Here is a 14,560-nt window from a genome sequence, read left to right as displayed (position 1 = left end):
TTTGTAAAATGGTATTTTTAACTGTGCCAAATAAAGGTACTGCAACACCCTTAAAATTATCACTTTTAAGTTGTTACACCTTTTCCAGTACACATTCACTCTCATAAAAGTAAGGTATGAGGACAAATCTTAGATAAATAACCCAATAAAAAGTAGAAAACAAATAAATCCTCATAAAAACCTGCTTATAAAATACCCCAATGCTACAAAGTTTATGAACTGAGTTGAATTTAGAATTTCCTACCAAAGACAATTCTTGAAAATTTTAAAAACTAACAAAGAGCTCAAAGAAGACAGTTATTGTACATATCCAGTAGAACAAAGTATGGTAGTAGTATTTCTTCCAATTTGCTTTTGCAAACTGTGTTATTCTGTTACTTTAAATATCAATATGCCTGTTAATTCTAAATTTCAATTAAGCTGATTTGAGTTTAGTCAGTTTTGACTGGTGTAGTTACAATATTAAATTTCGACCCTGCTCGCCATAGAGCTTCCAGTAGCTCAGTGGTTAGATTGTCCAAACTAGAACTTGTGAGTTTCATTCTCATGTTGAGCTCGAAATGTTTTCTGAATTTTCTGGTCTTAGAATTCTTCTTCTTCCAAATTACAATAATATTATAGTCCCTTCCACATTTTTTTTTCAACTTTTAACATGGACAAGTTAGGGATATTTTGTCAACTCCAAAAAAATTTTTTTCGGCCCTTTGGGCCCCTCCCTTGGATCCGCCACTGTCTTCCATTCATCATTGTTTTCATTCTTGTCCCTCGCCAACTACATTTTGTTTCTACTGTTAATGTGATAGGTGCCCAGAAGACTCTCTGTAGAGTCACACGATTGGGTTGCAGGGTTTGCTAGCATGAGAGTGCTTCACTGTCTAGAAGTGCCTGCAGACACCCCAGGCAGCGACCACCTACATACAGCTCAATGCAGTTGACTATAAACAACACTGTCAGATACCCAGACATTCCTCTAGCTACAGTACAGTGTATATAATATATTAGTTACAGGCCTTGCATTTCAGTATTTAGCACCTGATGACAAAACTGTGCAACTTTGTTACAGGCTCCTTAAAAACCAACACTTTCAAATTCCAATTCGATCTGGAATGCTCGGACACGTTTCAACGAGTTCATATGAACTCCTTAGTGATCCGTGGGTAAACAAATTACAATTTACAATTTTACAATTTTTGTCTCAAATAAATATCATGTCATACAATAATAACTACTGATATCCACTGCAATATTGAGTCAGGCATTTTGCTCTCCATTATGACTTTAACATATGCGCAAGCTTGTCTTGATACTCTGCATGATTGTGTACTCCTGCAAGAAGTCCTCCTTCATTGGCTGGCTTTTCTGCATTACCATATTCAATTTCAACATTATCTAACGTTGTCATCTTGCCACCCAATGTTCTCAGGAGGGCATCACCAGCACAGATGTCCCATTTCTTAATTAACGTCACATGGACATAGGCATCAGCTTTGTCCTCAAACAATGACAACACTTTATAGCCTGCACCACCAGCAGGTATCACTTTGGATTGTGGACCAAATGCTGATCTTACTGTAGCATTTACTTTTCCTGCATGTGATCTTGAGACTATCACCCTTGGTGATGTTAACACAGCATCCCTTTCTTGAGGGACTTGAACATTGTCTGAGGATCCATGTCCCACCCAAGCCCAGTAGGTCTGTTGTAAAAATGGCTTGTGGATTATTCCAGCTACAGGTTTTCCTTTGACCACAATGCAGATCATGGTTGTGACATAATCAACAAGGTTTTCAGTATATTCCTGCGTTGCATCAAGCGGATCAATCCACACTAAAAGGTTGCCAGTAGACACAACCTCATCTTCCTTGTTGAACTGTAAACTGCCATCAATAATTTGCGATGTTTCTGGCAGCTTTACATCATTCAAATCAACATCCCCGTGGTCATGTTCTTCAGATACTACATTTACTTTAGGATATGCCTTTTTGAAGCCATAAAACATAGTCCTGTGAGACAGCATGTCTCCTTGCGTTACAGGATTGTTAGCTCCTTCACGGGTCTTTCCTTTGCTTTCTTCCTGTGAAATAAGCAAGAAAGACAAGGAATGATTGGTTGCAAAATTATTGATTTACACTTTTTGTGCATTTTTGCCACTTTTACATTGCATTCAATACACCTTGTTTACCCCCCCAAATTTTTCACATTAAGCTTTGACTTAAGTTTCTCTTGGGACAACTGTAATACTGGGGGAAATTCCAAATTTTTGAGGAATTTTATGGAAAATGCACATGTGGCCAATAACAGTACAACAAACTTTGTAAGTTGAGTGTAACATGTTATAAACTTATGAAGATATGGCTCAGCAAAGTCACAGACTTTTTAGACTTTTCATGGGCAGGGGACAAGTCCATGTATAAACATATTTATTCATTATCTTTGTTTGTGTCCTCTAAGGCCACGTCCACACGAATCTCGATATGCTGAAACTGCATACACAAATTCTGTGTGGTGTATCCAGTTTGTATTCACTTGCCCACATGAGTACAATTCTGTAATACATAGGAAGTATCTTTCCTACTTCCAGCACTTTTAGCCAACATTTCTCAACCTGTCAGAACAACAGAACATTGTTGTCTGCCATTTTGAACTTGCAAAGTTTTCATTTAAGCCTGGACCCAGGTTTATGATGTAGCTGACATAAAAAAATATCTGGTTTCAGTCGTCCACATGAATTCACCAAACCTATCGGATCCAAAATAATCCCCTCGGGAAGACAGTTTCAAAAATATGCGGTTCCAGTGCGTGGATTCACTGGTTTCATGTGGACGGAAGGCCGATTTGTAAAAAGAGGATGCAGTTTCACAAGTATCCAAATACATGTGGACGGCCGGGGCAGGGCCTAAGAATTGCTATCATGCTGAATTTTAATATCTCAAAAGTGGCCTATTTTGCTGAGCTGCTTGTTTCTGTCATATAACTTTCAAACTTGGCACCTTAACTGATATAAAGATGCTTTTTGTTGAATATTCACTAACTGATCCTCATTAAAAATTACCAGAAACCGTGGAAGTGTATATTCTTATGGAAATTTTTACACAGCTAAGAAACTGAGAATAAACTACTGTCTGAAACTATGTTGCTTGTGTGTACAGTCTTACTCAGCAAATTTAATTTCATAAATTATGGGGAAATGGAGCTAAAATGTAGGTGGTTTACGCATCGCCATTAGAGATTTAACTCAGCTGTTTACGATTTTAACTTGTATATGTAAATCACAGTTGTACACGTTGACAGTTCTCAAAAGTTACTCTTTCTTGCCACGACGCAACCATGCATTCCAAATGTTTAAACAACTGTTTACTTTCAAATCAACATTCTTCTAATAAAAGTACAATTTCCGAAAGAAATCATCGGATATGTTATGTAACCTTGGAAGATTTTTTTAGAATTAGAAAGCTCAAACTATTACATGTAAGTAAGATTGCTTTCTTCTCCAGCTAAGCGGTGCATAGCCTAAGCTTGAATGTAAATAAAAACTTCAAGCAACTCTTGCTTTCCCAACGTCTGCAACTACAACTCTGCTCAAGTAAGGGTGTATCAAGAAGTTACTTACCCCTAGATCTTCACCATTTCGAATTTTACGAACAACAACTCCTCCTTTCTCGGCAAGATGAATTGCAGTGACAATGAGTTTTTTCATCGAGACTGTGTCTTCCCCCTCAAAATACTTGTGCGAAAACTCTCCAATTCCTCCATCAGTCGATAGGTAGTAAATTACCGCTACAACTACAAGTCCTATAACTACAAATCCGATTGGAGACAACCTTACCCGCGCGGCTCCCATCTCTGAGAATCTAACAGAGGAGTCTCGAACTTTTGAACTTTCGTTGGGATACATGAAGTGTTTTCTCATCGTTCCCGGACCTCGATCCAGTGTGGCTTTGTGCGGCTTCGAATAACGATAATCACGTGTTATATATGCACGCGTATGATTGGTGGTGTTATTCAAATGTGACCAATGAGCACAAAGTAAAACGTTGGACCGCAAAATTCGAACTGGAGTTCGTTCTCATCGAGAAAACCATTACAAAATTTTGCAAAGTTTAGGACACGATTTTTACTAGTTTTCTCAGCTAAATCATCCATATTGTCAGTCTTAGCAACTTAACACATAAGCTTTGTAAAAGTTAGTATTTTGCTTCGGATAGGTTAGGTAATTATGGAAAATATTGCGAAAAAGAAGTTCGCATATGATCATGCATCGTCCTACAAGTCTCGTGGAAGATTGGGAATCTCCAATCGGAACGTCCGTGCTCAGCGTGCGAGCGAAAATCGACACCAAACAAGAATGGATGAATTGTCCAAGAGAAGAAGAATGCCTTTATCTCCCCTGGCCGATGAAAACGTGATTGATAATGGTAGTGCAGCGAAAAGCACAAGTGGTGAGCTTCAAGCTAGTAATAATAACGACAATCGTTGAGTGTTCTAAGTGTTTGTTGTCTTTTTTCATGTAGCTCTTGTATAAGCTTACTTATCATTTACATACTATAATTCACAAATGTCTCCCGTCACTGTGAATGTTAAGATGTTAACTTTAAATAGCTTATTGTGCAAATTGCAACAAATTTAAGGTCATCATACTCGACGAAATTTAGGTTTCGAAAAAGATGTGCAAGACACTGCAGTGATTTTATTGATGCTGATTAGGCTTTACCTACAAATTATATTTATATATTCATTAATGTGGTTCAATTTTATCTTTGATTTAAATTTTATTTTCCTGTGTACTTTCACACTCGTTTACATGCAATACCATAACCACAAACAAAGGAAAATAAAATCAAAACCAGGGATAAACTCAAACTACAACATACAAGCTTACCTGTAAACACTAGTAGAGCAGAGTGAGATGCATGCATGCAAATGCGCTTTGGCACCCAGTAGTGTAACAGGGTGCAATGCAAGTGCTGTAATACTAGTTTATGTAAAATTGCAAGCACTCGGCCCAGGCTTATTTACCAATGATCTTGTTTAGATAAACAAAAGGACAACACTACTCAACCAGAGCTTAGCAGAAGAGAAAAATTAATGAAGTGGAGAGAAGAACGGAAACTTAAGAAAGGAAGCGAAACTCATCAGAAGAAGTCTTTTGTGGTTCGTCATGTAAAATATGACAAGGATGCTAGCTTGTTTGCCGGTGCAATTAAGAAAGCTACAAAGGGTGGTCCATTGATTAAGCCTAGCCAGGCTGTAGCACAAGAAGAAAAACCAGTTACACGAGTAACAAGAGCTTCAGCAAGAATTGCAAAACAAGTGTCATCAAACCCTCCATCTGAGGTGAACAGGCTTGGTACTAAAAGGGCAGCTCCCAAATCAAAAGCTGTAGCTAATGGTAAAATAAAGGAAAAGGTTAGTTGAAATGTACAAATTAAGTATTTCTGTAACAATTACACCCAAAGAGGTTTCAATATTTTTTTATCGCTGGGTTTGCCAGTGAAAAAAATGAAGCTAATCCTTTGTTCTGATTAGATACAAGGCTGTGCTCTAAGGAAAATTGAAGGGAGCCTAGAGCTCTGAAACTGTAAAATCTAGGGTGCCCAGCTTATGATCTGTATGAAGAAAGTAAGATTTTCTAGTCGCCAAGAGCAAAAGTTAGGTGCCAGGGGCCACTTGGCTCTGCTAGAGCACAGCCATGAGATACCTAAGCAGGCAAGACCAGCATGGATCTCTTGGTTTGCCCTCACAAGAAAATGCCTGTTCAGTCTAGATGACTGGAAATTGGCCTTGTGCTTTTTATCTGCACTTTTAATTGACCATGATTTTGTTGAAAACAAGGAGTTGGCCAACATCCATCCATCTCAACGTCATGCTTGATCAATAGTCCAATAGTCATACCAAATAAATTACTAAGCCCTCTGGGGTCCGATTCTTGAAAGTCCCGATAATTAACGGGCCCGATAAGCTGTCTCCGTTTACATTAAAGATCGAGGTTCCAATAGTTTTGCATCTAAAGTGATAAAACTATCAGTTAATGAAACAAAATGGAGTAGTTTGCTAGCCAGGACCCGCGCTCTTATTCTTTATATTTCAATTTGAATATTTGATTTTGGGCCCAAAAAGTTACCGGGACTTTCGAGAAACGGGCCCCTGGTCACAAAGGGAGATTCACCTTACTTATGGCAGACTGAAAACTTCAAAGCTTTAACACTATTGAATATAATTTCCTGATTGTATTATGGTGGATCTGCCCAGTAGCCTTGTAAGAGTTTCATTAGCACTCATACATGGTTATCCTGTATAATAGGTTGAAGTGAAACCAGAAAAGACTGCGAGTACCAGAGTTACAAGACAGAGTGTGCGAGCAAATAAACCATTAAAGGGCAAAGGTGTTGAAGAGCCATCTAAACCCAATCAAGGTACATAATGTGTATTGTACACTGAAATATCATTCTAGCTCAAGCTACAAGGAGTTTTAACTAACATTGGGCCATAATGCTTTGGCTTTAGATTCAAAGAACCAAGTAAGGACCAGATCACAAGCTAAGGAATCCAAAGACCTGCCTCAGAGTGAAACTTGTCCCTCCAATCCTAATGTAGAAATAGGGGAAAATCCATCAAATTGTGGAAAAGCAAATTTCCCTGCACTGGAAGCCATAAAGAATACTGTATCAGTTGGAAGAGGGAGCACTGAAGGCGTGGAAAGAGGCCAGACAGGTTTAGGGTCTAATAATGAAGCTTCATCATTTGCTCCCGCAGACTTCAAGTTCCGCGCTCCCAGTGGTATCAACACTTTCACCTATTACTCTAAAACCTTCAAGTTTCAGCCTCTTAGTCCAAACAGCGCTGCAGAATTCATGTTTCCAACATCAGCATCTTCATTCTTTAGCCCCAAGAAACCAGTTGAGAAGAAGGAGGATTTCTTTGTGGAAGACCCTGTTGTTGCCTTCAATAAATCCATTACATCAATGGAGAATAAGAAAGAGGACAGTGCAAACACTAGCACCAAAACAGAAATCTGCCCTGTTGAAAACATGGAAGCATGCAGTGGACCTACCTTTGATCAAACTCAAACTGGTGTCTCAGAAGGTGACAATGCTGTATGTTCAGGTAGCAAAGTTAATGTAGAGGCTCCTGATCAACCTGATCGTGAAGTGGTGGGTGAAATGGTTTTAGGAATGGAGGATGGTGATGTTACAGAGACGCAGGGTGCTGGAGATGAGCAGCATGATGCTAAGTACTTCAGGAATCTTGTGAAGAAAGAAACTGATAGGCTGAATGAGATCAGTGCAAAGTGGGAGAAAATCAGTGCTAAGGAAGAAAATCTTAGTGAAGAAGGTATGGTCAGGTTTCTGCCTTAGTACGATATGGAATGTCCTGCAAGGCTGTGCTCTAGCAGTGCCTGGTGGCCCCTGGCACCTAAATTTTGCTCTCGGGTGACTAGACAATCATAGTTTTGTCATAGCAATCATTTTTTGAGCACTCTGGATTTTACAGGTTCAGAGCACCAGGGTTCTTTTCACTATTTTTCTTACATCACAGCCTTGTCCTTAAAAATTACTTATTTACAGATAATATTAGAGTCATATGATCTGCCACTTTCATATTTCCCACAATACTCCTAATGTTATGCCCAGAAGAAATCAAAAACAATTCTTATGCATACTTTGGGGGGGTGGGGGGAGGGGGGTAAACGAGGTGTATTATGGGCAATGCAAAAGTTGGCAAATTTGCTAAATGTAGATGATCCTGTTTCTTGTCTCATTAGAGCACCGGCTCACCACATGCTTTCTATCCCTGTACCCCTTTAAATGGGTTCCTCTTAAAAAGCCTTTCAAGGGGGGACATTCTGCTCTGAGTCTCAATTTTTGCGGCTAATTAAAATAACGCTCTATTAAAAGACACATTTCTTTGTCAGACCCCCCTGATGTAAATCCAGCCCTGACGCTCTCCAATAATGATCAAGTGTAGCTTTTCACATCCACCCTCACTTGCTTATTAAGAAAAAAGACAAAAGGGGGCTTGCAATGTGTTCACATCTGAATTCCTGTACTTTATTTATTTCAGTATCTGGACAGATAAGAACCACAATTGGTCAAGCACAGCTGTTGATTGATCAGAGGTTCCGTCAATTTTCTGGTCTCGTTGACCTGAGTGAGGTACACTATAATTTTAGTCTCAATAGTATTTAATGAAGGCAAGGTTTACCATTATATGCTTATTTTCATTTTCAATGAATCTTGTCCATGATTTCTTGACATATTTTCTCTCAAATACGGAAGAGTCATAAAGATGATGCTTATTATCAGTTTCCTTCTTCTGTAGGATAAAAATGCTGAGAAGCAAGCAACTGCTTCAGACCTTCAGGGATTTTGGGAGATGATCTATTTTCAGGTATACAATTCTAACATGCATATGCTTTATACGAGAGCTTCTACTGTAGATGACAACAAATGACTGGGGATACGGTTACAGCACACTTATAGGGGTTGAAGCGATCAGGGACTCTGCTAAGTTTTTTCGCTCTCTACTAAGGTTGAAGATGTGAATGCTAAATTTGATGCCTTGGAAAAATTAAAAGAGAACAACTGGCAAGAAGTGGAGAAGAAAAAAAAGAAAGTCGTGAGAAAGATCAAGGCCAAGGTAAGTTGCATCAGTGATTGCATCCGGAAATAGCTACAGTAGGAGATCCAGGGGGCTTCTTACAGAACGTCTAGATATGTTAAGGTGATTGAAGGAGAAGAAGCAAGAGCCCTTGTAAAATGTGATGTCACTGGTTATACTAAGAACAGTTTGATATTTGCTTCAGAAACCAACAGCAGGAGAAGAAACCAAAACCAATAGCAAAGTTACGGCTGCAAGGAACAGAATTCAGGAAATGAGACTAGCAATGAAAGCCAAGATGGCTGCTGATAAGGAAAAGCTGAAAGCCGAGAAACGACACCAAGAGGTTCGTGTGCGAACGTTTTTCCCAAGTTAGCTTCCTGCCGGCTCATTTTGGTCACTCTCACCAGTGCTCAATCTAACAATTCAAACAAACTCCCCGATGTACTTAATCTAGGAAAGGAAATGAGGAGGTATTGAGCGGGAGGGTATGTGCTTCCCCTACCTCTTGAACAATCGGTGTTCTCCTCTGCTGGGAGAATATTTTCAGGTAACGCAATTTAGAAAAAGTAAAATCAACCAGTCGTTTCTCCCTTTTTTACACTTCCCAAGCCGGATCATATAATGATGATCTTTGAACGTCTCCTTTCAGTATCGTACACCTCCATGAAGGGACACAAACCCGCGTTAAGGGAAAGAGAGCTCAGACTGAGATAATTTATTGTTAGGCTTGGTGACAAACGTAACTCCCTAAGGTGCGGTTCTTCAAAAAGGGGCTTAAACCGGAAAAGTGGCAGGCCAGATAACAGCCATAACCACAGACCACTTTCATACTTCCCGGCGATATAAAGTTACATTTGATACATTCCCTTTTTAATACAGAAGCCTTTAAGCCAGACTTTAAGTTCACTATATAATATGGTCTATTTAGGAAAAATTTAAGAGTAACTGGCTTTCGATGAGGGTTACAAAAACTAGAGATTTTTACATTTTTTAGGAAGAGGCCTTTGTTACTATTCTTACGCCAGTGAAAAAGAGCAAGAAAAATCATGGTAAGTTGCACTAGCCTAGCCTTGGGCCAAAGAAACGCGCTATCGATCGGCGAATGTCGCTTCTCCTCCCGCGTGCCGCTTGCGCGTGCACTTTTCACGTTATCCCCAATTGGAGAGCTTTCTCGCAGTCTAAACAAAATCTTGGAATTGACGTTCAACTGCAAGTAGATTTTATGATGTGCTAAGGTGGGAGGAGGAGATATCTTGAGAATTGACAGGTCTTCCAATGCAGGAGTGACTTTATATTCTGACTAAAAAAATGACGGTTCTTTTGAACATTTTTCTTGCAGACGGCTTTGATGAGGTTGTGTTAACTCCAGTTCGTCGATCCATTCGTAATACTCCACAGAAACGAACAGCCCTCAGGAACACCCCTGTTATCGTGTCAACACCCAAAATAATCAACGAGGACAGTCCAGGGCTAAGACTTACACCCGACAACGCTAATATGCCCACTGATATGACTGACATTGGAGCTAGTGTGGGGGTTGAAGGAACTCGCGAGGAAGCCACGCGCAGTGAAACTAGCGAGGAAGATGTGCCACAAAATGGAATAGAACAGAATGAAATAAAATACGAGCAAGAGGCACCCGTGGTTTTGAAATCAGCTTGCAAATCTACCTTGAGCAAATCGGGAAAAACACCTGGTAGAGTTACTTTTCAATCACCAGCAGGGATTGCAGACCAACAGAGGACTCCCGAATGTAAAGAGGATGCAGTGGTTACACCTGATAGCCAGTCGATACAGGTAGACTCGCCAGCTCTTTCTACTCCACTGGAAACAGAAGCGTCGAGTCGAAAAATGTCCGCATCTAAACGTTTTTCGGGTAGAAAGTGCCGTGGTCGAGTAAGTACACCGTACTACCAAAACGGAACTAGGAGAAGGGTGTCTAAAGTGGATGAGGATGTCAACAGTCAGAGTGAACAGAGTGAAGGCCAAACCTCGTCTGATTCCGATGGTGCTGATGCAAAATCAGCAGAGAGCTGTCCTCGTTCGGGCTTAAGAAGATCTACGCGCAGAACCCCTTCCAAATATCGCGATATCAATGCAGTACAAACTACAGAAGCTGAAGGAGCAAAGGTGAGCGAGAGAGAAATAAGCTTTGCGAAAGTCATGAAAAAACGTTGGAATTTTAGCGACAGCATAGCCTTTACAGTACATTTGAAGGTCTCTTGACGGACACTCTCGTAGGCGGACAGCTCTACTAACGACCGCCTTCACAAAACCCCGTTTTAACTCCTATACAAACTCTGTATTTTACATTCCATTAAGCGGACAATTCCCGTAGGCGGCTGCGGAAACTTTCACTGTGTATTAAAACTCCATCCAGGAAATATGGCTGCGAGGAAAAGAGTAACAACGTTTTCTTATCCTTACGTCTGTGAAATCCATGTTGAACGTGTTTTGCTCCTTAATTACTGCACAGCACAAGCGGGTCCAGCACAGTACATTGAGGGGTTTTATGATTCTGTTTGTTTGAAACATTCTTTTTTTTAAGCAGACTCCCGCTGATATTTCTGTAAAGTTGTTCCACGCCACTGAGGAATCTTTATCACAGGTCGAGAATATGGAAATACCTAAAGAAGTAAGAGATCCTAGTTGTGTGTTTTTTGTGTCTGTTGTCTGTTTTTTTTCCTTCCGAATCATCACACTGCAGGATTTCATCGAAAGAAGCTAACGTTACAACTTAGTGTCATGGTTTAATGCTAGAGGGTTACTGAGAAAAAGAGTCATTTTTATGCTTAAATATTGTTGAGCACTTACTAGCTTATCGTCATATTCTTGTCCCCAGGATACCCAACGAGACCTGTTTTCTAAATATCTTTGCCCGTCTTCGTCTGATGAAGACGAGTGCGCAGACAAATCAGAGTCTTCAAACCACATGGCTGGTAAGATATAATATTTGGAAAGTTGTGTAAAACTTTGCACTTTCCGACAATATTCATGCAGGACTATCCTCATGTTACTCAGAAATAACTGAACAGAATCAGTACGCAATTGCATAAATTGCGTTCACTGCGACGATCATTTCTTCATTCAGAATCAGTGCAGTAAAACCCACGAGTAAGAAGCTACATTTTCCAGGGTTAGCCTAAACAGGTTCTTACATAAATGGTGGTTAACATAATTTAGGCTATCTAGGTTCTTAATAGGTTCTTAATTTCTTGCAAAAAATTATGTCGTTGCTAAGAAGATTTTAGTGATCAGCACCCTTAAATTTGCATACCTAATGACTGTAGCAACTACTCATCCAGATTGATCATACATTTCTTATACCATTTCTCTTTAAGTAAATATTTTTAAATGATTTTTGAAAAAAAGAACCTTTCTCCAAATTTTAGGCTAAAGAGGTTCTTATATAGAGGGGTCTAAATTGCAAATTTTAGCCTAACAGGTTCTTAAATCTTAGGTTCTTACTCGTGGGTTTTTTACTGTATCCTTTCTTATGCTACAAAACCTTATAGGATTAAACAAATTCAGTTCGATCACGTTACTCAATAAACGGGCTGTTAAGTTCAGCAAAAGGATTATAGTTTCAGCCTAAAGATAGTTAGGTGAGAGAACTCATTAGGGGATATTAGTAATGCTCTCGGTTTATCTCAAAACGTATCGTATGTTTTGAAATTTAGATATCTATTTACTTCTTTTCTTCACCAGTTTATGGATTTTTAACTATAAACAACGGTGCCTTTTAATTGCAGATAATGTTTTCGAGACAGACGCAAATTCTGCCGATTACCCAAGCAAAGAAGTAACCTTCACGCCACCCGAAGAACCTGAAACCTTCATAACCAATAATGCGTCCAAAACTGGCAGGACACCCATACACATTGTCAGGTATCTCTCAGAAACTGACACACCAACGCCAAATTCCCGCCAAATCACACCCATGCCCAAGACTACAATATTTGTGTCACCAAATGGGACCAGCGAGACTCCCGCGATTATGGACAGTTTAGGAATGATGTCACCGGAGAATGTCGTCCGCCGATTTCCCGCGCAGAGTGAGGCCTCGCCCGTGCTATCGCTCGTCGATGTGGCGGGAAAAGAGAGTCAAACCTCTGTGACGCCTTCCAGTCAACTGACTGCTTTTCATCTTGATTCACCGGTGAACAACGAGACAAGGCGAGACTCCGTTTTCTTTGCCCCGCTCCAAGCTGCGGGAGCTGTTAGGGCCCAAGAAAACCTGATGTCATTTTCACCTGTCGTGGAAGGAGATTAAGAGGCTATTGGTGTACACTATAATGTTCATGAACTGTAAATTGAACAGCAAAAATGTTCGGTAACTTAAGTATGAAGACATTCTCGGCTTTCGTTAAACAATGGCTTTCAGTGGTTGCTGAACCCTTTCTATTTACGTAAAACTTTAAAACGCAAGCGCAGTTCAGACTTTTTATATTAATATCTCTTATAATCTCAGACAGTTAAGTACGTCTTTCGATCAGTAAGACTTTTCAAGGTATAATGTTATTGCCAAGTAGCTGCGAATTTCGCATTTCACTGGCTTTCGGCCCAAAAAGGAAAAAACTATCATATATAACACCCAAACGAGCAAACCAAGACGAACCATGAAATGCGAGTGCCAAGGAACTGGTGAATTTAGCAACGTACTGGCGTTTTCTTTAAAACAACCAAGTGATAATTGAACGTAAAATTTTTGTCTTGTTATTGCTCCTTTGACCACTTGCGTGGTAGTTGATTTGTACCTACATCTACTTCAACAAATTCTCACCTCTTAATGGGCCTCTTTGGTCTTTAATTTTTTAAGAATAGAAGAAACATAAATGTAGAAATGACAGACACGTTCAGCTTACTCTGTCATGAACTTTCTAGATCTTGAACATGGGTCTCAATTTTAAAACGTTACTGTTATAAAAGCAGCAAATTACTTCGGATAAGAACAATAGTTTATACTGATTACAAGTTCAAATTACAAAATGTTACCGAATCAACATTATTAATATATTTTATTAGTGTGGATTAGCCCTTGTTTTGTCTTTTATTTTAAAATTGCCTCTAGTTAGTTCACCCAAAAGCGCGGAAATTAATATGGATTATGTGGCACCAAGAAGAAACTAATCAGTCACTTTTAGTGGGACAGGGAACTGAATCAAGATCAGCTTCTTACCAAATTACGCGAATTTGTTTTAATGCTTGCATAGAAAATATAGCTCCTGCTATTTCCAAGCTACCCTTGATGTATTGCTGTAATGGTTTTGCACGTTGGAAAAAAATTCTTCTTTTTTAGGAGGTTAGTCTAAATATTAAAAAATGAAATTGGGCAAAAGTATGCTCTCAGACTCTGCTGGTAATTACCACCCTAAACCGTTCCTATACCTTTGTATGTTTTTAACACTTTTTTCTGGACTTTTGACGTTGATTACAAGAACAAGAGATCTTAAAATACGAGGGGTATTTTATGAACTGAGTTCCCTAAACCAAACTGTCCCTATTTCCAGGTTACTAATGTCCTCTGTCAAAATTTCTGTCTTCAAACAAATAGTAGGGCTAACCCGTTGACGAGGCCAAACTTTCCATCTCGCTATTTTCTTAACGCAAACTTTGAACATTTTGACGTATGCCGAGACAGTGAACCAGCCGCGAGTTTTTAATAGACCAATTCGGTCCTACTGAAAATTTCGGGAAAAAGTGGTCCACCTCCGAAGGCGGTCCTTCTTGACCGGTTGCTCCGGTCAAACAGAAACTTTTCCGTCCCGCTTAACAAAAACGTCACCCAAATTTCGGTGGAGCGCTTTGGTCCGAGTGAAAAATTTCGCACGAAGACCGTATAGGCTCTTTTAATTGGACGTTGTCGTTCCAGTTTTTCACAAGTTTGTTTACGCCATGGTGTCTAACCTGGTAGCCTGCGAACGCAGACGTATTTCCGGTCCTCGCTTCTCCACCCAGA

At 39.7% G+C, this 14,560-nt stretch overlaps 2 protein-coding genes across 2 annotated transcripts; one reads left to right on the top strand and one right to left on the bottom strand.

Annotated features, from left to right (window-relative positions):
- Positions 1-168: 168 nt before the first annotated feature.
- LOC140953077 (inositol monophosphatase 3-like) lies at positions 169-3,913 on the bottom strand. Its single transcript, XM_073402574.1, has 2 exons — positions 3,611-3,913; positions 169-2,074 (listed from the first exon to the last, which is right to left on the bottom strand). The coding sequence occupies exons 1-2, from the start codon at positions 3,908-3,910 to the stop codon at positions 1,271-1,273; spliced, it is 1,104 nt and encodes a 367-aa protein (XP_073258675.1). The 5' UTR covers positions 3,911-3,913; the 3' UTR covers positions 169-1,270.
- Positions 3,914-4,052: 139 nt separating this feature from the next.
- LOC140953096 (uncharacterized) lies at positions 4,053-13,938 on the top strand. Its single transcript, XM_073402594.1, has 13 exons — positions 4,053-4,450; positions 5,044-5,406; positions 6,302-6,413; positions 6,505-7,332; positions 8,062-8,153; positions 8,320-8,388; positions 8,530-8,637; positions 8,804-8,944; positions 9,596-9,650; positions 9,941-10,731; positions 11,153-11,236; positions 11,444-11,540; positions 12,354-13,938. The coding sequence occupies exons 1-13, from the start codon at positions 4,217-4,219 to the stop codon at positions 12,872-12,874; spliced, it is 3,495 nt and encodes a 1,164-aa protein (XP_073258695.1). The 5' UTR covers positions 4,053-4,216; the 3' UTR covers positions 12,875-13,938.
- The last annotated feature ends 622 nt before the right edge of the window (positions 13,939-14,560 follow it).

Source organism: Porites lutea, chromosome 11 (genome assembly GCF_958299795.1).
Source record: "Porites lutea chromosome 11, jaPorLute2.1, whole genome shotgun sequence".
Taxonomy (NCBI): domain Eukaryota; kingdom Metazoa; phylum Cnidaria; class Anthozoa; order Scleractinia; family Poritidae; genus Porites; species Porites lutea.
Note: the sequence above shows the minus strand (reverse complement) of the source record. Positions and strands in the feature narration are given on the sequence as shown.

Excerpts from the sequence above, each read along its gene's own strand:
- LOC140953096 (XM_073402594.1), top strand. The coding sequence starts at position 4,217 with ATGGAAAATATTGCGAAAAAGAAGTTCGCATATGATCATGCATCGTCC. Across the intron at positions 8,389-8,529 it reads GGGAGATGATCTATTTTCAG|GTTGAAGATGTGAATGCTAA; the intron begins GTATACAATTCT and ends CTCTCTACTAAG. Across the intron at positions 8,945-9,595 it reads CCGAGAAACGACACCAAGAG|GAAGAGGCCTTTGTTACTAT; the intron begins GTTCGTGTGCGA and ends TACATTTTTTAG.
- LOC140953077 (XM_073402574.1), bottom strand. The coding sequence starts at position 3,910 with ATGAGAAAACACTTCATGTATCCCAACGAAAGTTCAAAAGTTCGAGAC. Across the intron at positions 2,075-3,610 it reads GAAATGGTGAAGATCTAGGG|GAAGAAAGCAAAGGAAAGAC; the intron begins GTAAGTAACTTC and ends CTTATTTCACAG.